The sequence below is a fragment of the Grus americana genome, chromosome 3 (assembly GCF_028858705.1).
Source record: "Grus americana isolate bGruAme1 chromosome 3, bGruAme1.mat, whole genome shotgun sequence".
In the NCBI taxonomy this organism is placed as follows: domain Eukaryota; kingdom Metazoa; phylum Chordata; class Aves; order Gruiformes; family Gruidae; genus Grus; species Grus americana.
Genome location: NC_072854.1, coordinates 85,425,990 through 85,450,118, shown reverse-complemented (window position 1 = coordinate 85,450,118; position 24,129 = coordinate 85,425,990). Strand labels below are relative to the sequence as shown.

General features: G+C 35.3%; 1 protein-coding gene across 7 annotated transcripts in view; it reads left to right on the top strand.

Moving 5' to 3' along the window:
* Nucleotides 1-24,129, top strand: part of RGS7 (regulator of G protein signaling 7) — a 252,466-nt gene that overhangs the window by 95,581 nt on the left and 132,756 nt on the right. For 6 of the 7 annotated variants that reach the window (XM_054822269.1, XM_054822271.1, XM_054822274.1 and 3 more), the window contains exon 3: nt 17,595-17,691. The exons of the other annotated variant lie outside the window; for it this stretch is intronic. In XM_054822269.1, the coding sequence (XP_054678244.1) occupies nt 17,595-17,691 (97 nt within the window). The remainder of the gene's footprint in view (nt 1-17,594; nt 17,692-24,129) is intronic. 7 annotated transcript variants of the gene reach the window in all.

The following is a 24,129-nucleotide window of genomic DNA, read 5'->3' as shown; positions in this document are numbered from 1 at the left end:
TTCACTTTTTCTTCACTACATCTTCTCTAGCCATTAATATTAATTCTTTCTGTCTTCTGTATAGTCAGAAGAGGGAATGCTACTGTTGATTTTAATTTACCCTCTAGCAATTAAATTTAAAAATCTAGAGAAGCTGAATGTTTTAAGTGCTGTTAGGTTTGTAGTCAATGTAACAAAACTACTGTGAATGTTTTGAGCCTATAAGCCTTGCTATATGTCTGAAAGTAAACTTCACATTAAGCACCTATTAATGATATTTATTTGATTTTTAGTGCTGGAGTCAGGGATGTGACAACTCCTGAGATGACATTAGGTGAGCATTAGTGAGGTTGAGAACTAATTATTACTTTATGTATGCGCTTGGCAAGGATGCAAGACAAAACGCAGCAAAAGCATTTTGCTGCTGCTTCAGAGCAGGAGCCCTTGGGGTACTGCGCTGTACCAGTTGCCTACATGTGAACTGCAGAGAGACTGAGGTAGAACCATCCCAGTGCTGAACCCTCGGTCAGGTTCAGGGCAAGGCCAGGGAGGGCTCAGCCCTGTGTTAACGTATTTAAAAGAGGTGACTATGAAGAACATTTTGGTTTAGATGTTGGGTCCTTATGTAGATGTGACATGCTACATGAAGAATCTCACATTCTCCTGTGGTGAATTCAGGGAAGCAATATATGTTTTTTGGAGGTATAACGGATACCTCAGGAAATGGAACAGAAACCCTGACCAGTTTTAAAATGAAATTGAAACTGAAGATTGAAGGCAAAATTCACATTGTAACTGCTCAGCAGTGGTAATTTGTGAACAAGGAATGATGTGGCATGGAGGGCAAGGTGGTCCAACTGCAGAACAAGTTAAACTGGCGGGAAGCAGGGATGCCAGGGGAGGAAGGACTCCCTGTGAGGGAGTGAAGTTTCCCTTGCTGATGAGATAAGAAATGCCCAGCATTCATTGTCTTGTAGCAATCGGTCCTGGAATGGGAGTGCTCAGGGGCCACTTTTGGTAAACAGAGCTGGCACTGGAGGATGAACAGAACACCGGGCTAAGGAATCAGCTTGTGCCACATCTTTGCAGACTCCTTGTAGAACTGCTTAAGGCAGCAGAACTTGTTTCAATGCATTGTTCATTAAATCTTTTTATATTTAAGCACAAATGTGTGTTTAATTCACCTCAAGTGGTACAATAACAATTCACCCGCGAGAGGAATCCAGTCTAGGTGGTTTACTTCCACGTAGTTGGTATCAACACTGTGTAGTCCTATATGCTGTGCACACAACGTGCTTCTCTGGCTGCTGATACCGCAGTGAGTAGTGACATTCTGTTGGTAGAATGTTTAACATGCGATTTCTGGCTACTTACCCAGGCAAACAGGGCCAAGCAGTGTTTAGCTAGTCACATATGCAGCAGCACAAATGACAGGCTGGAGAATGTATTTGTGATATGCTGCAGGAAAGAGTGAGCAGAAGGTCCTCTCTATCTGTCTGGGGTTTTTTGTTTGGTTGGTTTTTGTTTGTTTATGGTTTTTTGAGACCTACTGTCACTCTACTATTACATACTGTGGAATTGTGAAGACTCCAGTTCATTAAATTTGGTTTTATTAGAAGTTATTCGTAGTGCCCTCAACAAAATAGAAGCTTTGAGGTGAAAAAATTATATCAAACTCCAGACAAATAACAGGAAAAGATGGAAAGATTTTTTAACTACAGAGATTCCATTTTTCAATATAATTACATTTTAAAATGTTATATTAAAAGTATGCCATCAGGAAATATAATCTCAAACGACAAAGAACAGTAGTTTTAATGTATGAAGAAATTACATAAATCATATAAATTTAAATACACTTAATTTTTATTTTAATGTCAATAATGCATGTGAAATCTTTGAAATTATTTTTAAAGTAATATGGTATTGAATGAAAATGTCAGAATTCTTGAGAAATGTCAGTGTTTTTCAGAATTTATTCTGTGATCTGATGAGCTTTTAAGGAAAAATAAATTCAAGGAAGGTCTGTAGCTTTTTTCAAATGTGATTTCTAACATTATATTCTCATTTCCCTATCTGTTCCCTTCTATTCACAGTTCATCTGCAAAAGTTAACTATTCTTCTGTCTGCTTAAGTGATCTCCATGTCCTTTTTAAGTTTGCCTGCATCCCTACTCGGGCATATTTATTGTCCATGTACTTATTGAACCTACTTAAGCTATTTCGCTATTGCTTTTATTTCCCTCGCTCCTTCTATGTGAAAGTGCCTGCCCGTATGCATTACAGCTGTTCAGTAAAGCAGTAAATCTCACTGCTGTTAAATACTGAATATTAATTTCTCTTGCCAGTTGAAGTATTTACCTGACTGTACCTGCGAAAAGTGATGGCTTTTCAAGGCAGGGATTCCTTTATGTGTTATATGACTCAGGATGTTCACTTTTGTGTTGACTAGAATCTAACTCGTTAGTGTTTTATTGGCTAGTGTTTAACAGTATTGCTCTGTTTTACCAGTATGAAGAATAACTTGCTGGGGATATGAGCAAGGTGTTTTGGTGCAGTAATCTTCCAGGATTATTGATTTGAGGATAACAATATTCAGTAGTAACAAACTATGGAATAATCATGTGTTCTTTTATCTGTTGGCACATGGTTTACCTTTTTTTAACTTTTTAATGTCGGTGGCTCTGAGGGCTGCCAAAGGACATGCAATGTGCTGCTTTTAAGCTCTTGGTTAGCAATTATAGTTTTATGATATGGAATATTTAGTCATTGGAATGACTTGATCCCTAGAATAAAGGCTAGATTCTGAGATTAAAAACTGTCATTCTTGCTAGTTCCTTGGTAGTAGTAACTCATTTCACTATGTATGCTGTTGAACAAATTCTGATTCACACTTTCCAGTTGGATGTTACAACTCCTTCAGAGGCTTTAGAGCACACAGTGGGGATGCTTTGACAGAATAGTAAACCTAACTGGCATAGCGAAAAAAAAGGAAATAAAGCAAACCATCACTGCCTCCCTTTTGCGGCAAGGTGCAAATTGATCTCCTATTTATTTCTAATGAGCCTTCTGTGTCTGGGCATTTCTTGCACGTATTTTGTTTGGAAAGTACAGTGCAAGTGATTACTGAATGAATTCATAGATATAACTTAGAATCTAGAATGTTAAGCAGATGGTTTGATAAGAAGTCTAAAAACAATATTTCAACACCCCCAAGCAAGCCCTTTTGCATCAAATTTTACAAGATTTTTTTTTATAATATAGAATAAAAATCACACTTAAATGCATCTGTGTGTACATGTGTGTATATATGTGTATCTGTACTGTATAAAAATACTGGGATAAAGATCTATTCTGCAAAAGTAGGGCCACAATTTGGTTCCATGTGGAAAGATTGCACAAAATTGATGGTATGTAGAGAGCAGAATTCAGCATGAACTGTTCTGCGTGGAAAATTTCAAATATGCTGTCTGTGCAGAAGACCTGTTCCTACTGCTCCAAAAAGCGCAGTGCTTCATGAACCCTGATGATACACTCATTAGCATCATCAAGACAGGTCCACAGCTACTTGGGTATGGAGAATGGACTGTTGCTTTGGAATGAATGTCAGAGTTAAAGTACTGTAGGAATGTATGATATATTAAAAAAAAAAAAAAAGTTAAGCAAAGCTATTGATATAACATATTTGACCAGCTTTAAAATAATTAGAAACCAGCATGTAGTCCCAAACCTGCCCACCCCCATACCTATGATTTAGTGCTAAGCAGGACTGGTAAACAGTAGTGAAGCACATTCTTTTGGGCAGACACTGGGCAGTTGTACAGGAAGGGTTAAAACAAATTTCCCACAAAAGGGAAATAATTTACAGTTCATTGCAATGGGCCTTAAGGGTAGTTTACCAAATGGTATTTGTTGAAGAGGCAAATTTGCTTTTGATTTTTAATTTATTAGTGTAGATCTCTCTTGTAGGGTAATCCCTCTATATAGGAACATATGTTTTTTCCAGTAAACGTCTCATTTCTTCTAGCAATTATTCTTCTCTAATATATTTGGAGTCTGAAATGGGACCTTCCAAATGTTGTCTAGCACAGATACAGGACTATCTGAAGTAGTGATTTGTTTGTTAAACCCTGTTACTTTCCATCCTTTAAAGTGGTAAAACAGATAAACTGCTGTTGGAAAAAATGCTCCTAAAAAAGAGTTGGGATTTTTTGAGTGAGAAATGACTGTATTACAATCAAGCTTCTCTCTTTCTATGAAACTTGTGATCCCAGGTTTCTAAGACCCACATTCAAGCTACCAGTTTGATCCAACTGGATCTAATATAGAGATTCTGACTCCTCCAACTCTTAGAAAGTCGTGTATGACATACAGACTTGGATTGTGTCATATATTCTACTCACCATAACTAATACCTAGAATGAGTCTGTCCTTCTGGCAAAATAAAATTTGACTGAAAAATAGCATTTCTCACTTAATTATTTCATGCAGTGTTTTGCCTAAATTTTTCCAGAGTAAAAAATAATTGCACAAATGATTTGGTGGGCTTCAATCCTGATTTTTTTTTTAATTATTTTTAATTAAATCTATTTTCAGTTTTTGGTTCTAAATTACAGTGTGTCTGATTTAAATATTATAGTCATCTCATTGTATACATATAATAGTATGTGAATACCAAAACTGGTCTATAATGGAATATTTCCTTTCCTAATTGTGTATCAGATAGACTAAACAAATGGTTTTGTAGCCATCATTCACAATTTTCAGAGTTCACATATTTCAAATCTGTTAATGACTGCTGCTCTACTTTCTTTTGCGGCACAAACATGATTTGACAATACACAGAATATTTCTAATCAAAAAGAATATGACTGCAAAGGAAAATAAAATGTAGATATAGTAAATGTCAAACTATGGCTACATCGGGCAAGTACAGAACATTCAGACCTGGTTTGCTTTAAAGTGTCTAAATCATCAGAGTTCAAAAACTAGTGTTTTGATGGCAAAATAGCCTTTTTTAATGAAATTACTTTCTTTATCCTAAAGGAAATGAAAGTATAGTTGGATTTTCTGTAAAAATATAACATGAATCATAAGAAAAATTCATGTTTTTAAAAACAGACCAAAATTAAATAAGACAGAAGGAGATAGGTTTTAATTTCATAAATTCCTTCCGACCAAGTCCAGTGGAGTGCTAGAGCTGATGTAATTGCTACATACAATTGAAAGGAATTATCACAAAACATATTCTACTTTTGCTGATTGTACTGCAACTAGCCAAAATATAAACTAGGAAATGTCACATCGGAATGGGCTCCTATTCCACAAAGCACTGGAATGTACACACTCTTCACTGTTACCTGCTGTCTTTTGATATGTCCACTGGTTTTTAATGTGAGTTAGGTATTTAGTTACTTCCATTTTCTTAGAAAATTTCAGCCTTAAAGTTTACCAACTGTTTAAGTGCTTTGATGAATAAGGCTTTATTGCAATTGCTCCTGTACCAACACGTGGGAGAGGCTCCTTGTGAAAATACAGCAGTGTAAAGTGGGAGAGAGAAAAAAATGAGTCCATCAATTAATGGAGAAGGGCAGGGCTTCTAGAAATCAGGTAACTTTAGTTTTAAGAGATGAAGCCAAGAAGTCAGTCTGTGTGTGTGTTTGTGCATGAGGTAACTACGTATGATGGAATTAGATGCTCTAATGGAGTTTGATGGACTGGCACTACTGTACCTTATCAGAGATTCCTTTTAAGAAAGCTCCTGGGAAAGCCTGCTTTGATAAAAGACTATGCCTAACTTAGCTTTCATTTTTAAACAAGGAACTTTCATTTCTGTTTTGGCTATTCATTGTGTAGAATCAAAAACCCTTATCAAAATTCTAACTAACTCTCTTCTTCCAGATAACTGCTAAAGGAAGCAATGGGCTACATTCTGTTAATAAAGTAACTTTTGCTATGATTTTTGTAATTTTTAGGAGAATGCCAGAATTTTGTGAATACCATAAAAACATTTATTCTCTCTTAAGAAAATAGGATTTTAAATTCATCTTAGAATCAGGCTGATATAGGTACAATCCTATACTGGAATAATTCTGTAAATGTTGAGAAATTATGAATCAAATGGTGGCAGTTTTGGCATTCTTTGCAAAAGCTGTTTTAATTACTCTTTTATTTAATTATACTCTTCAGTAATAGATGACAGAAATACCTTTTTTTCAAATGAAGTTGTTTGACCTGAAATATTTGTTTTCATGATTTTATTTCATAGCAAATACTCACATTTTGGGATTTTTTTCCCATTCAAATTCAAATACATTTCAAAACTCTAAAACTCATTGGATGCCCCCAATTTTTTTTCAAAAAATGCGTGTAGAACTTTTTTTTATTACCCCTTGCTGAGTAAGAACACCTATGACCTGTTTTTCTAAAATTTTGTCATGTTCTGATGAGAAGCTTGACTAATTTGTATAGTTATTAAGAGATGAAAAAATGTTGCTTGACATGGAGAAATAACTCATTTTGTCACTGAAGGGCAGGCTAATACTTGTATGCTTTGTTTGTCTTACATAAACCTATAGTTTGCAGTACAGTTCCCAAATTGCTACTAGCTAGACCTCTACCTAAGAGCTCTTAGGTAGGTTTGCTTTTTAGCATGAAAACTACTAGTGTGTCTGTGATGCTCTCAAAAGTAGTAAAAAGATGAACAGGCCTGGAATGTCTACTGGCTTAAAGGAGATGACGATAAGATTTTTAATGAGGAGGGAAATCATATTGGTGTTATTGGAATGCTGGTAGCTAAATTTTTATGGAAAATGGTTTAAATGCTATGTTTCATTTATTTCAGTACTCTTCTTGATATGTTTTTTGCATATAGACTGTACCATGATTGTATTTTCTGTGGACATTATCTCTTCTTTTTCTGTATTGTTCATTTGGCAGACCAGTACTTCAGTATTTAATTTGTTTTCCTTTCTTTTCTGTTCTTAAAGTGAAATGGGTGAAATAGAACCAAGACAGCCAGAATATCCACGACTGCCTAGTTTCTATCTATTCAGATTAGGTAAAATAAAATATTTGTTTTCAAATAAGTTGTGTAACAGAGGGTGAACAGACTACTGTGAAACCAATCCATCTGTCATACAGTGCTACATTACCGTATTACATCAGCAGCCCATTTTTTTAAAATGCCAAATTTAATTGATACTGAAAGCTTACCATACTGTAATACAATTATTAAGAATAACTTTTTTACAAGAGCATAATTTAGAAGTTACTGGTAAAAATCTGTTTTGCTGGTAGCAGTTGTATTTCTGGATTTAATGGATTTTAACGGCTCAGAGCAATTTAAAGGACCAAGAGAGCTAGAAATTTAGGTTTTATACAGTATCTCAGTTCCCTAGATGCTGAAATATTAACAGAAGACCAGCTTGCCTCCTTCAATCTTCCCCTGCCACAGGGCAGAAAGCAATGCAGAACTCGCCAAACTACTTAGGCTTTATCTTTTGCACATGTTGGTGAGGCACTGGAACAGGTTGCCCAGAGAGGTGGTAGATGCCCCATCCCTGGAAACATTCAAGGTCAGGTTGGATGGGGCCCTGAGCAACCTGGTCTAGTTGAAGATGTCCCTGTGCATTGCAGATGGGTTGGACTAGATGACCTTTAAAGATCCCTTCCAACTCAAACTATTCTATGATTCTATGATATAAGTGTTCCTCACAGTTTCATTGTGAATGGAGAAGTAATCCTGTGCTTTGGTCAGCTTCTTCATTAAGTTATTGTCCAGAGCAGGTTCGAGAACCTTGAAATATATGCAGGCTCATTTTCTAAATTCATATTCTGTTTTCATAACACTGTTTACCCTGAAAGGTTATTTCTGTCAATGTAATTTTAAACATTTCTTGTAATTAATTCTTCCCTCTTCAGCATTTGAAGGATAATGATATCACTTCTTTTTTTTTTTTTTTTTTTTTTTTTAAAAGGACTCCTCCTTACTCGACAATAGCTGCTTCTCAAATGATCTGCTGCTGTGATGTGGCTTTGTAATGTTTGGTATCATCTGACAAGCAAGGAAAAGAGATTCTAACCAGATAAATTTAGATTTAAAACCATTAGTAACAGATGACGTAAGAAAGCTGTACCAATTTAGAAAATATCTGTTTTTGTGGACTTTAGAATTAAATGTCAATATTTTGGAGTAAATGTAAGTATTCTCCTGAGGAATGTCACTTTTATTAGGTAGATGAATATATCATGACTCTGCTATATCTTATAGCTAATATTTTCATGAGTGTGTTCTGTGAAGGCAAAATGCACCATTAGCTACCTTTCACTTTTTGTGTCTGAGTTAATTACGTATAAGCTAACTTAGTCCTTGTTTTTAACCTCCTACAGAAAAATGTGCTTGTGTTTTCTTCTTTAAAATCTCAGCCTGTATTCTGACCAGGGTACCAGAATCTGGTTTTTGTTTTTTTTTTTTTTTTTCTGTTGAATTTTGAAATTTTGCTTTTGTTCCTCTCTGGAAAAAAATCCAACCCTTTTGAACATTTTTGTAATATTGTCTCAAAAAGTCACTATGACATCTCAGACGTCAGGTTTTGTGTTGAGCTTGTCTGTTTCTGAAATATACAGGAGACCCCTTTTTTAATGTCAGAACCGTCATATCACAAACAACCAGTACAACTCAGGAAACACTTGGCTCTGAAAAAACATATTTTAAAAATATGTATTTTGCCTAAGAAACAGTATTTCTATCTCTGGTATCACAGTTTAGAAGGTCAAGTCATGGTCTGACAAATTAATAAATATTATTTATTGGTTTAGTTGCTTTAAAAAATATCTAACTTATTCTGAATGAAGTATTCTTACAGAAATCCCTCTATTAATATAAATACTCTTTCACCAAGACCTCCTTCATCAAGCTTGTTTCCTTCTCAAGTACCCATGGTGATGCATCCTTTTACTCTGTCATTCTAACCAATATTTTGCACCTGTGATGTAAATAATGATTTTACTGAAAGCAGAGATACAGTTTCTAAAATTATTATTGATTTAAGTGGTTTTGCAATTTCACCATCTGGATGCATTTTTTACCTCCTTTGGATAAGCTTTCTCTGGTTTGGTTGTGCAACATTGGTGTTCAAGGTTTGAGAAAGTTGTGTTTCTAATTAATTCCATTTACAATTTCTAAATTACAAGAAAACCAGATAAATAAACTGAAATGTTTTTCTTTATCTATCTGGAATTTAAACATGAAAACCATTCATTTAAAGTGGTAACTTTTGCATGAGTGCATAGATTTTTAAATTTTCTGTGTCTGATTGTGACATTTCCTAAATATAGAAAATGGTTCTTGGCTTGGAAAGGCCAGAGTAAAAGTAAATTAGAGAGTATTAATAGTATGAAACAATTTTAAAGAATAGTTGAATTATTTTTCAAATACTTAATTTTAAAAATACAACCTTTGTCCTTACTTGATAAGGTTTTTTGTTGTTTGAAATTGCATTTTCATGAAGGCTAGGGAGCTAGAATTGCCATGCACCCAATTTTTTTGTATAGTTACCATAGCATGTTCTGCAACCTTTCCTTGATTCCAAAGCTGAATTGGCATGATATATTCCCCCAAAGTTATATGTTTTTTTCTGTAATACCAGTTGAGTAACTTTTAGAAACTACTTCAGTCTGCTGTTCACTGTCCAGACGTATAGCATTAATATACATACAGTGAACTGGATGTATGTGCTATATATTTAGATGGAGGAATCTTGGGTGAGACAAAAATTAATCTAATTGAAAAAAATGGAAGTAATAGCCCATGCTGTGCTATGGGTTTGTTGACATAGTTCTGACATGCTGAATTCTTCAAAAAATTTAATGTCAGAAGCAAACTTGTGAATAATTTTTGTGAATTAGAATAAAGAAGCATGGTTTGTTTGTTTTTGTGAAATGCAGTATAAATTAAATATTTTCCGTTCAACTTATCCAAAGAAAGCACAGTAAGAAATAAATCAGATGGAACTGTAGAGTGATGGTGGAAATGGAAGGTTACTGAGAGATCTCCAGTTTACTCAGTGTATGAGGCAGAGAAAAAAGTCATATTGTGTGACATGTTGGTACATCAAACCACTAGCTCAACATTAGCAGTCCCTGGGAGAAAAGAGAATAACTTATTGGCATAAATCACTATCTACAGAATGTATTACATGATATCTTCAAGATTTTCCGTTCAATGTTGTCCAGTTTTATGTGATGGGGATTAACCTTTATCCATCCTTTATCTAGGGATCACTGACAGTTGTAGCTTCCAAACAGGCCACAGGATTACAGGTTAATCACAGTAGTTCAAAGTATGCTTTTAAGTTATCCTTCTTCCAAAAAGTATTAAAAAGAGGTCAACAGGTCTGTTTCAGCAGATCATTTATTTTACCTTTTTTTCAGCATTTTTAATTCTGAAATTGTATTTCTTCCTCAGATACTCTCTCTTCCAAATTAAACATTGTAAAGTAACTCTGCAGAAAATTCTTTGCTATGCAGTAGTTATCAATATCTGAACTGCCAATAACTTAAAGGATTTTGCGTATTCTATGCGATTTCAGTAAACTTTACATGAAGATCGTGCTTTTTTCCCCTTTGAGAGAACATATCTAATAAGGGATTTTCATCAAGTTTATTATTAGATAGCTCAGCACTACTGTAAGGTGGATGCTGCTTCTTTTATAGTAGCCTAGCTGTGTCTCTGTAAGTGCATGTTCATTCATTGTCCCTAGGACTCTCTGCTGCTATGGGTATTGATATACTGCTCAAAATGGGCAAGGCACAGGAATGAAAAGCGAAAGAACTACTTGTATGATTTGTAATAAACTACCAATGCTTTTTAAATGAAATGCTGGTTTTGTTAATTAAGCATTTTTAGATGCATAAGTAACATAAGAACATGCTTAAAATTATTATTCCAAAAGCACAGCTCTAAATCAGCAAAGTGTGCAGAGTCTGTCATATTGATGCAAGTTCAGTGGTGAACATGCAGTGTTGATAGCAGGGACAAGCCCAGTGGGACTGTTCATCTAATTAGAAAAAACTCAGATCTCAATAATAATTGCACAGAACTGGCATCGATTTTCAAAAAATTCAAAATAACCTAAATTATTCTTAAGAAATGACAAAAGCTTGCCCTGCACTTGTTTAATGTAAGCACAGGCTGCTAGTATATACAGTACCACCCTTGTTTTACAACCAATTTGGAACATTACCTATTTGCTGTATCTGACACAGTACAGATAAATAGGGCAAATAAATTTGAATCTTAATTAGAAATTCACAAGTTGATAATTACAAATGCAGACATAAGAGTGATGACCGATAATGCTTCAATACAGAGTTTTGTGCTACATGCAAAGCCAGAACAACTTTGGCTCTCCATAAGTATTCTGTTTGAGGACAGAGTATGAACTATTTCCTCACACCAGTGACTTCACAGGTGTCAGTGTCATAGGTATGTGTAGTAAATTAGGCTTTTCAAACTATCTCTATTGCATCCATTTAATATGATTGGAAACTTCTGTGTTGATTTGTCATTGGATTTTATGGTGTCAAATAATTACTTCAGCAAATAGAGGTTCTGAAAAGGATGAGACCAGTCATTTTTGTATTCTTTTCATTGAGTAAGTTATTCTCTAATTTAATGTTTATCAGAGAATACTTCAGGTAGTTCCCTGTATTGGTAGACCAGAGAAGCAATATTAGACTTAGAGGAACTCCTGACTGCTTGTTTTTCAGCAAGCTCAGATAGTTCATGCATGACTGTTATTAACAGTTTGGTTAATGCATGTTTTAAGCCATCTTTCAGGATTGTACTTTAGTCAAAAATTTAAATGTACTTTTCTGGACTTGTGAATCTTTTATACTTTATTTTCATCCAAAATGGGAATGAACAGTTGAAATAACCCAATTCTACATGCAAAGGAAAATGCTAAAATATTTGACACAGAGGTGTCAAACCATCTCATTTCTACATGATTTAGAAAAAGAGTTGTCAGTACTCCTGACCTGAGATGATTTGCTTTAATTTAGTGAGCAACACTGAAATATTTTATCTGGCAATCAGTTTGCCCATATCTGTGCTTGTCAGTGCAGCCTCCTGGGATTTGTAGTTCCTGTATTTTGTGCTCTTTTCTTCTCTGTAATGCAGCTTGACTAACTGAACAAAGCCCCCTGATTCACTGAGCTGGGCAGCTCTCAGGTGGCACTGTGATGGTTCAATTAAAGAAGGATATTGCAGTGACTGTTGGCATGTGTAGTCCACGTAAAGAGCCGCTCACATAGCAAGACAGAGAGTCTGAAGCTCCTAAAGTGTAACTCTGATGGGATAGTTGAGCCATTCATGTAAATATAAAGATTTTTTTGCCTCAGTGAACCACAGCAAAACACTTTCTTACAAATTTTCTACATCCTACAATTGCGGGCTTTTTAGCTGATGGAGATCTCAACAGAAAATTTGTAGTATAATTGGCAGTGTGTGAGACGGAGCATATGTAGTACAGTGGAGTTTCAACAGAGGAGTACTGATGAAAGCAAGAGCAATTACAGGTAATTCGATATCAGTATAATACAACAAGATGAGAATCTATCTATCTATTCTGTATAGTTAGCGTATGTTGGAAAACAGAAAAAAATGGCCATTACCTTGTAAGGAACCTTGCAGCTTTCTCCTACCCTGCTGGTTTTGTTCAGCCCGTGTACCTTCATGTACATCTGTGCACGGGGTGTGGGGGGGGCTGGCTAAGAAAAGCCTCCTGCAACCTGCTGGCCAGCTGCGCTGATGACCCTGGACTCTGTAACGTGTTTAAGTAGGGAGGGGAAAAAATGTCTAGGGAAACTTGTTGCGTAGTGTAAGAAATTATTACATATTATAACTTGTTGTACTTTGTTAACAACTTTGGATGAGGTTTGTAGTTATTCCACCCCTGCATTTGGGTAAAACGAAGAAGAAAGATTTTAGCAAAATTAACAAAGCTGTAGTGTGAGCGGACCCCAGTACACTCAACATAAGAGCAATAACCTGTTCTGATGTACAATAACTGAGTACAAAATTATGCTTAGTTTCATTCTAGTGTTCCTGGGTATACTTTTAATTCCCTGGCACTGAAATATGTTTAAGTAACAGAAATCAAATTGGGATATCTGTAAATGTGTAAGTAGGTCAAGGCTTCAAGCTTTTACCACATATCTCTTGAAGCTTAGTTCCAGACCACTGTTTTCTTTTTCTAGTCTTGGAATTCTTGTGTCTAGTGACCATCTTTATGTGGAATTGATTTAGGCCTGTTTTTAAGTGAAGAAAAATCTCTTGCCCTGCACTGATAAACTTTTTGATCTTTTGGCTTTTGTTGTCTTTGAATTAATTAAAGAAGCTTCTTAAGAAGCAGTGATACTGAATTCTGGTGCAAGGGGACAATTATTGCAAGATGTGTGGATGATTAGCAATGACATTTATATTTAGATTTAGAAATTTAAATATCAGGGTCTTCCAAAACCACAAGGCACTGAAATCTAAGGAACCATAAAAATTGTGCTCCTAGGAGTAGTATTTATTTCACCTAGCTGTAAATAGATATGGATACTAGTTCTGGTTTGTTGTCAAGACTTCCACTGTGAATAACGGAGAAAGACAGATATCTTTGGGTAGTGACTGATGATTAAAGATAGAAAGGGTGAATTGTACCTCATATGGCAGAAACCTCTTGTGATTGCATCAAAGAAGAGAAGCCTAATAAGCTTAATCCTTCAATGGACTTTTAGCAATACACACGACTGAGAACCATCACCTCACTTCACATTTAATAACTTTTAATCTCTCTTCCCCATGGTCAGATGCTACTGGCTCTGTGGGCTTGTTAGTTCTCGGTGGGTTCTGCCCCTGGGTAAGTCATGCGTGTCTCCATGCCTACCTCCCAGTGCGTTTGGAGCAGCCAGTGGTCATTATTAGACAGTGGCTCCTGTATCCTGTAGCCTTCCTGTTACAGGATATTAGTATCTTCTTTCTTGTTGCTTCATACAAGATGCATTGTCACTGTTTTCATAGAGTTAGTCTTTGAAATAGATTTCACAGAGTCCTTACATGTCAAGATGAAGACTGCTAATTATCTTCACAAGAAGACGTGTGATGTTTTAAATATTAATATTGTAAGTTTGGTCTGAGTTGCCTATGCATCAGAAGGTTAGTGAGTTTTTGTCAGGGTTAGAATTGCCTCACTGGTAAACAAATGGCACATTTTTTTGAAGTATACATTTATTTAGAATCCTTGTGGTACCTTGAATTTCCTTCTAGCTACATTTTCCCTGTTAATTGTGTATAATGATGACTGAAAAGCTAAAAGATGTGCTTATACAACTTCCTTTTCTCAAGCACATTGAGCTTCATTTGCAGAGTGATCAGGAGGCAGTTGTTGTTTGTGGATTTGTTTTCATTGAGAAGGTTTAGGCTAAAAAAGATCCCATTGCATGATCGGAGCCACTCAGGTTTAGCCAGGCAAGCACATAAGAACAGAACTGTGAAAGCCAATTCTGAGGTGAAGTGAAGGAGCTTAAATTTCAGGATTAAGCATTGGGTCAGGTGACTCAGAAGCAAACAATGATACATCAGGAAGGAAAATTATTATATCAGGCAGCAGCTTGTGTTTCCCAGATTAGGCTTCTTGAGCAAAATTAGAAGAAGATTTTCTTTCATCATTCTAATTAAACTATTCTGCCCTTTTCATTGTCTTAGGTCATTGTTGATGAATGACAAAGAAGTGCCTTGAGTGCTGCTTCCCAAATATAATTAAATGAGATGTTTTTCAATGGAAGAGATTATACATTTGCTGAATTTAAAGCAGCTAAAATAGAAATAGGGAGTATGCGTATTGAAAGTTAAGCTGTGCACCTGTGTATGTTGGATTAGATGGCTTTGAATCTTTAATTGAAGTTTTGTTTGTTTTTTTTTTAATTTGTCCTTCATTTTTCTGAGTTCTCATGTTTAAGATTTAGGATGACCACAAAATACAAGTGACCTTTTAGATTTCTGCACAAAAAGGGACAAGACAAATAAGAATTTTGTAGTCTAACAGATAACATACAGAATCCCAGGTCAACTGTAACTAATTAGGAGTCTGCTGTTGTGTTGTATCTTGTTTCAGAACATTCCAACTCATTTATGTAGTAATCTTTGTACACTGAATTAACCAGGCAGTTCACAATGATGCTGTCTGGAGTGTGAGCTGCCTTTTGACAGAGGGTGTTCGCTCCTAACACAGAACAATAATCTGAGCTAGACGGGCAGGGGAAGGTGTAATTTTGCAGTGCAGGCATCCTAGAGCTCACTTTGCTAATCAAAATCAAAGAACTCCCCCAGAGCTACAGTCCCTATCAGAGTTAGGTTTTATACAGTTTAGATTAAATCTTGTCCACGAAGCAAGTTTAGGAAAGCATATGTGAATGTCAGTGAACAATTTATTCCACATACCCTCAAAAGACTGATTACTGACAGCACTAGGAATGCTAGGCATTAAACCTTTGCACTCTTGCGCATTCCTGAAAAAGAGGGAACTGCATATCACTACCTATAATATTATGTTCCAAGCTTGTGTCCTACATTTGTAGTAATCCTTATTATAAGGCAAATATACCTTTATCATGTTGCCTTATGTATGAATTGTCTTCTAAACTTTGTACCAGTGTAACATACATTGTTATTCACTCTGGAGTTCTAGCAATATTCTTATAAGCTTACGCTGCATGTATGGAATTTATCATCAAATTTACTTCAGTTCATTTCCATAGAAGACCACGCACCTATGGTTATAATGTACTTTATTGTTTAAAGCAAAGATATTCACTTGAATTTGAGCATCTTATTTATTTAAGGCCTCAATAAGACAGTTTACCAACTGAATTTAGAAGGAGTTGAAATAAGCCTTCACTTATTTTACGGATAATAAATGTAGGGACAGATTCCATTTCATAGACAACAGTTTGCTTGCTTGACAATTTCTTCAGAACATTATTAATAGCTTTTTCTATTTAAATAATTAAATTCCATGTCAGATGAAAGTCATTACAATGAAAATGGTTCTTTTCTTCTGTTACATTTGTACATTCCTTAATTCTGAGCAATAGACTCTGTCTTCCACATCTTGCTAACAGTATCTACTTCTTGTATGTACTTTCTGCTTTGGACTATGCCACTGGATTTGTATTCCTTGAGTTGTTCATGTATGATCCATAAGTACCTGGAGCATGTGAATCTCCAGACACTCTCTGTATAAACAGGTTTTTCATGAGCAAAGTAATCAATTTTGTTTTCATATTTGATATGGATTTTTGTTGTCCCTGTGTACTCCACTGGTGACCCCAGCTGCTTTCCTTCTCCTGACTCTATACAACTGCCCCATTGGGCCAATTAATGCACAGATGCAGCTAATGCTGATTTGCTGTTTGCTGATTTGGATCATCTGACTTCTGTGGAAAAAAGAGGTATAACAGAATTTTGTTGGTTAGTCTCTTTTCTCAACACAACCCTGTCACAAACTTTTAATGAATTCTGTGGGAACTTCTTGGGGAGCCAGAGGTGAGATAGAGAAATTTTTTTTTAAGATTTGACTAATAAAATAACATACAATGCTCTGTCACACAGAGTTTTTCATATGGAGTATGTTAGTGATTTAAGGAAAAAGGAAGGATAGTTGTAATTAATTTTATCACAGTATTGTTGGATATTTTGAGGGGTTAGATATCCCAAGAAAGAAAGATAGAAGTTATGTAATGTGTAAACTTCAATTACAAAATGTGCAAGAATAAACACTGGCATTGTCAGCAAATGACTCTATCTAAATATTTTTTGTGTTTTCCAGTAAAAGGGCTTGCTGTTTACAGTTCACGTGAAAGTGAATCTTTGGGTTGGGCATAATTTATAAAATGTATGGGCTAAATTAGCCTAAAAAATTGAGTTGGAAAAAATGAGCTAATGTAAAATATTAAAAAAAAAATACAGCAAAATGATTTTTTATTTTTATACCCACTCCATTACCTACAAAATCTCTTATGTTTCTGGCTCTGCTGTCTCCAGAGATGCAAAATTGCATCATGTTGTATTTTTTTTTCCTCCTCTCAAAAGAAAAGAAGGAATTTTTGCTTTGAACTTAAAAGCTCTATTTTTGGTTTGAAGAGCCTTTTTGAGAACTGTGTCAGTCCCCTAGAAGCCTGTATGAGTCTATTTTGTTTTTATATGTGGTACAATACCAGTAATACAATCAAAACATGAAGTTCTATATCCAGCACTGGTTTATAACTGCTTCTTTTAACAACTTTTAACTACTTTAAATGTCTTTGTGCTGTGTTGGTATTTCTTTCTCAAGATACTTTGAGCATATAGAGTTTTTTACTGTTGTCCACAAATAAATTACTTGCAGTTTTTTAGCCCATTCATTAAAGATATAGAATATAAATTATAAGTTAAAAATGAAATAGTAAGAGTGGTGGACCTGTCATTCTGAGAGATTGATCTAGGATTTCTTGGAGAATTTTAGGAAATAATTCTGGATTTCTTTATTCTTTCTTTCTTTTATTTTTTTTTTCCTATGTGTTCAGATGGAAGACGTCATAGCCCGCATGCAAGATGAGAAAAATGGGATTCCTATTCGTACAGTCAAAAGTTTTCTTTCCAAGATCCCCAGTGTCTTTTCTGGTAAGAGTCAAAGTGAATTTCATACTATTTAAAGTTTCCAGTCTACCTTATGTAAGGGGATACTCAAATGGAAAACGATTTTAACCAAGTGCTATGGGGAATTCACTGTCATCTGGTCTGGAGGAGACATTGACTATCCTTCGAATACTTTAATTACAGAAATTTTTGATGGTTCTCTCACGTTGGAGTAGACTTAGAGATGTTTTTGTTCTGTAATTTAAGTGAACAGAATACTTAATTTCCTACAAATAGTCAAATATCTGAAGATGGCAATATTTTTATTGCAGAATTTCTGCATTTCAGATCTGGCTTTTAGCCTGTTTTCATAGTAAATATGAGCTTAGTGTATAGGCCAGTACATGAAGATAAGAACTGCCATGGCAGCAGGACAAAAAGAAAATTGTCGCTGCACTCTGCAACTGATACTGAATTGTGGCTGTAGACATTTATTACAACATTTATTAACTTGCGTCCTATGGATTTCAAATTAGACTGACTATGGTTATTCGTATAGCAGGAGACATTATTTACCAAAATGAGGGTTTTTTACTGGAATGGATATCATACTTTTCAAGGTTGTGTTAGAATATATATACAGTAAGTAGTACGTAGCAGTCACTGGTACAACTTTTGTATTGAGATGTTAACTTTATCAACTGCAGGGGAAAAAGCATAGGAGCATTCATTTTTTTTTCCCTTTGCAGATTTTCTGCCTCAAATACAAGCGCAGTAATTTTTGCTACACATGACTAAAAAAACCACTAGAACAGCACAACTGTCATTTTAGTTCATTTAACCTACTTTCCTGTCAGTTCTCTGTCCTGGATGAAATCCGAACTCTTCAAACCTTCATGTTGAGAGGAGCAGGTTTCCTTTAATGTGCTAGGAGTTTGTGTATACATAGTGAACGAATCTCAGCTTGAACTAAAAACTATTGATTGCTAGGAAACATGGGAGTATTTTTGTCTAAGAGTTGTGTGGATAATCATGAAAATGCATATAATAAGAGCTTATAGTACTGTTATTAACCACAAAAGCATCCATATGAAAATGATCAAATCAAGAGCAGATATCTCCGGTTAAAAATTACACATATATGTCTATGTGCTCATATATAAATCTCTATCTGTATGTCTATGCATAAACACATGTATTATACCCAGCCATCTGTCCAGGATTATGTCCCATAAAAACTGGAACTTTGCAATTGCTTGTTTGTGGGGAGAAGCAAAATGGTTAGATCTACCACAGTTAAGTCATATTCCTGCAAGCACTTAGAAAAGACCTATAAGAGTACTTTAAACAACCTGTAAAAATTAAGGATGTCCATAAATTGTCTGTCTGAATAAAGTGTTATGGGCTAGCATTTTAATTATGTTGTATAAAAACAAAAGAGGTATTTTTATTTTTGTTTACTTTTATGTCATAGTGTTGCTTCTACAAACAGCAAGTGAAAAACTAGTTGAAAGAGCAGTCACTTTTTAATGCAGAATTACTGACTGTATCTATTCAAGGATGACTACATTAGCAAAATCAGCCTGGGGAATGTTATCTGAATTTAACCTTTTAATAGAATGTTGTGATTCTAATAAATAGGATGATGAGATTATATTATCTTATTTACTGAGTCTTCCTTAAATGTTTTTACAAGTTAAGTATCTACAGAGAGGAACATTTCAAATACAGATAATTCTCTATAGGTTATACACATTGTTGTGCTTCAGAAAAACACAAAAATAATGCTAAGTTAAAGATTATTTCACTTTGTGAAATTTTGAAAACATGATGAATTATATTGCTTTATATTTCATATATTCATAGAGAGCAAATATGTTGCTCAATGTACTTGTACATTCGATTTTGTGAGCAAGCTACTTGAGTTCAAACACACCATTTTTGTTCTATTTCTTTCTTGAAATCTTTCAAAAGCAAATTATTTAGTTGTCTTTACCTGATTAAAATATGCTTAAAATTGGCTTGCAAGCTATTTGATAAAAAAGAATACAAACCTGTAGATGTGTGCTTATTACTGTTCATATTTGTATGCACATTTAGGAATGTATCAGATTGACTTTATGCAACAAATCCATCTATGGTGTAAATTCACTAGAGATGGTGAATTGCAGACTAATTTGGATGATAGCTTTCCAGTCACCTACAAGCAGGAGGTGAAATGATTTGTGACAAAAATCCAATCCTTGACTGAGCTCCAGTATATCATATATGCCAAGATTGAAATCTCTGAAAACAAGGGGGTGAAAACAAAGCTTTTAACACCTATCCTGGTTCTATACTTCATTTCTTAGTGCTGAGAGATTTTTCATAGCTGTTCAGCATTAATAATATTAATGATACTCACTTGAGTTCTTTCGATAAAGAACTCTATAAAATTATACCTCTTTTTATGCAAATAACTATGGTGAACAACTTAGTATATTGCAAATATACTAAGTATACCCATATAAATGATGGGCCTTATTTCACCTAGAAATAAACAATTATTAGAGAGGGAAAAAGGCATCCTTGTCTAATTCCAAATGTGATTCAGCATAAAAGAATCAGTGGAAGTACAGCATTGGGAGCTGACTACTCTGACTTTTACTTGTGTTGCCTGCAGACCTGCAACCTGTTGTGCTCATAAGTGAATATCTGTGATGTATTTTAGTATGTCGCGATGAGCAAGAATAAGTATCAAACACCCCAGAATTATTCTGTACTGTAGCTTGTTGAGTCTGATGAGCTAACGGTTTCATTAGACTCAAAGCTTATTTTACACCAAGATCTGCATCATTCAGTGTTGCAGAACAGATATTTACAGTCTTCATGCCTGTTTGTTTTATTTATTTATTTTTTAATTTGAGTGAAATAATTACTACACATGGCTTTTTCAACATAATTCTATAGTGACTCATCGTGACACTAGCTCACTGCCTTCTGGGGCCATTGTAGCAGTATACTGTATGCCTATTACGATTTCAGCAAAAAGTATTTTTGGTAAAAGACCCTAGCCTTTACAGAGTCTCGCTGAATTATCTCATCCAGCTAGTGCTTGTAAGGGTAAGTACAATTAGGTCTTTGAACAGAGAGAACATACAATGTGCTGTAGCAGATGGTCTTTGTAGTGATGGTTCACCTCAAGCTGAGTCACCCACAATCTCACTTGCAAGTAGGCTCAGACTGGATGCAACAAATAGATGAATTTGCATGGATAGCTTTGCAGAAAACAGACTAATATACCTATGTATCTACTACACTAATGACTGAAACCAGATTTCCTAGATCATATTTTCGATCCTACACTGGTCACTGTTAATGGAAATTCTGCTGTAAATTGTAGTATTGCTTTAGTCTTGGCTGCTTAAGCATGTAAGCAACACTATGGTGTAACCATCATTGTTTGAGTAATAGCCTCCTGTCTTTGAGAATGGAATAATCTATTTTTATTATGAACAATATAGTCTGCTTATGCCCATTCATATTATAATCTTGAGTGTGACAACCACACCAGAGATTGTGTTTTAGAAATTGCATTGTTCTAAAAGTGTATCCTCTAGCAGAGTCTGAACTCTATCTGAACTCATTATACATCAGGTGAACTGGAAGTTTCTTGACGGAGAGATTGAGTCAGTTTTCTCAGTAGCTTTAAGCGTAGTTACATGTCTGGGCATCTAAAGCTGGGCTTGAAGATGACACTGAAGTACTTTCCTGTGTGGTTCTTGGGAAATATGACTGTTTAACGGCAAAATTTTAGTTATCCCTATCTATGGATGTAAGTCACCTTCTGGATTAATGGTGATGGCCAGAGTCATGGGCGCTCAGTTTTCAGATGCACATGTTTAAAACAGTTGTCGATGGCTGACTAGGCTGCAGTAATGCAGGACCCCCTGTACGCCTGCAGTGTAGTCATAATAATGTTATTCATCAGATATATATTGTGGCTTTGATTGGAAACTTTAAAGGCTCCAAGGAAAAAAATAGGCCGGAGAGTTTGCTCTTTCTATGTGATTATGTATTTCAATGAACAAGAGAAGGGCTTGCTGTTGTTGTCTCCATGGTTTTAAAATGTTTTGGAGAAGTGATGAACATAGTTTATATAGACACCTTGCCAGTCGAACAATAATAATTGCATGAAGGTTGTCATGTGCATTCTTTACTAACACTGATTAGAGCATTAGGAATAAAAAGAAAGCATGGAACGTGGTTCACCATTGGGCCTGGAAATGGATAAAAAACCTTTCTTGAAATGATGAATGTAGGGAGTCTGACATATGAATCATAGGGATTAGATGGAGCTCTAAAATATCATTTTTATTTTTACTAAGGAGAGACAGCAAGTAAATGCCAAAGTTTTGCTGTTCACTTTCAAGCAGAAAGAAGCATTCAGAGTTCACAGATAAAGGACTGCAACAGTCAAGGGTTTCTTTTGGGGATCTTTGTGGGGTGGTCAGTATCAGTACTGAAAGCTTCATAAGCTAATCATAATGTGGATATTTCATTAAATCAGAGGTAATGATATAGTGGTGTCTTATGGTCATTATAGAACATCAGTGTGATGCTTTATAGAACTTTAAAGTATATAATACTTGGATATGCTTGGTGATAAAATCTGGGGAGAATGTGCCAACTGAGTGGTGCGTAAGTGTGAATCAGGGACACTGTTTAGCGTTTTTATTGAAGGAGCGAGGAGAAATATGAGAAATCTAAGTTCAGTTAAAGAATACATGCAGAGAAAGAATAAAAAGTATTCAAGGAAAGCATGTTCATACTAGTTGTTACTGGCTGTTTCTGATGCATGGCTCAATAATTTTGGAAAGTAGTCACAGCTTGAATTAACAAAAATGCAGAAGGAGATAAGTAGAAAGGTGGCTTTTTAACATCTCCTTCTGAGTTAAAGAGAAAGTGAAAAGATTCATTTACCTTTCCCAGGAAAATGTAATCCATGTGAAGTCTTTATTTTTTTCTCATTCCTAGATGTGAAACTGGTATTGTGCTTTTTCCATATAGACATTGCATTTTACCATTTTTTAGAAAGATTATCGCTGTCATATGCCATTTTTATTCATCTTTTTTCCTGATCTCAGAAAATGCTTATTTCTCTTCTACCTGGGAAATTGTTAAGATAATGAGATGTTGCACTTTGATTAGCAAATGTATTAATGTAATCATTAATTACCAGTCTTTATTTAAGTACTTGTACTATGCTTGGAAAAAAATAGAGAATTTATGTGTTTAAACATAAAAAAATCCTGCTGAAAAGCAGACCAGCAGCCCTAGTAGTCTGGTCAGATGTAGTGAGAGACCCCAGAGGAAAGCAGTGTGATAGTAACTCATCTCACCCACATATCACTGGTGGATGAGCCCAAGGAATGAATCACGGGAGCTACCTGCAACAACAGTATTGCTTGTTATGTAGAGGCAGGCAGCAAAAAATACAGAGTGGTACAGTGGGAACTGGATGACTCAGGGGACTAATAACAAAAGGGTGTTTCATCTGTCATTAGTTTTGATCTTGCCCAGCTGAGTAATGAGTTGTTAGCATCTGATGACTGTTCAATGTTGCATGTGAAATGAGTTGATAGGTTTATCCACTTTAGTACTGGAGATTACATACCTGAAATACAAGATAAAAGAGAAAGCTCTACTACTTGGATTGACAGAAGAAAACACAAAAGCATAACACCTCAGTCATCTGGTACCTTTGAAGTAAAGTAATGTTGCATTATAGGTAAATGCAAGGATTTTTGAAATTCCATTATTTATACCTTTTGCAGAATAAATTAACCATGTGGGAGAAGCTAGGATTCCCATCTCCCAAGCCCCTAATTTTATGGACTTTTTTTTTTTTTTTCTTCAGTGTCTCCAGTGCTGGGTTGATCAGAGGTTCCTACTTTCTAGTCCTCTCCATTCCTTCATTCCTCTTCTCTCGCATTCTCCTAGAGGCATAATTTAATAGTAGAATTGTTGCTGGTTTCTTTTTGACAAATCAGCCTCTTTTTATTTGTAAACAGAGCCTTCATTGTTAAAACTGCAAGCTCGCTGCCTTGATGAGGTTCCAGTCTTAGTAACAAGCTTTGATGAAAAGATCTCAGTACATGAAGCACAGAAGCTGGCTCATTCCCTCTCCTGTGCTGGTTCAGAAGGGCGAATATAAGCAGGGACTTGCCATCTTTACAGTTTCACTTTTCAAAGCAGAACTTTTGAGGACAAAAAGTTAATAATGCTCTGTCCCCAAATGAATAGTTGGTTTGAAGTTAAAACACCAGTGTCTCTTGTGTGTCATTTCCATTCATCACTCTGTCAGTGACTGATTTGCATTCAAATGTTCATGGTCTTTTGGGAATGGATTTTTTTAAGGAGAAGGCTGGTTCTCTTATTTATTGATATCATGTTCATGATTTTTAGAGTTATGAGTAGAAGAGAGTGAGATGTAAGAAAGTA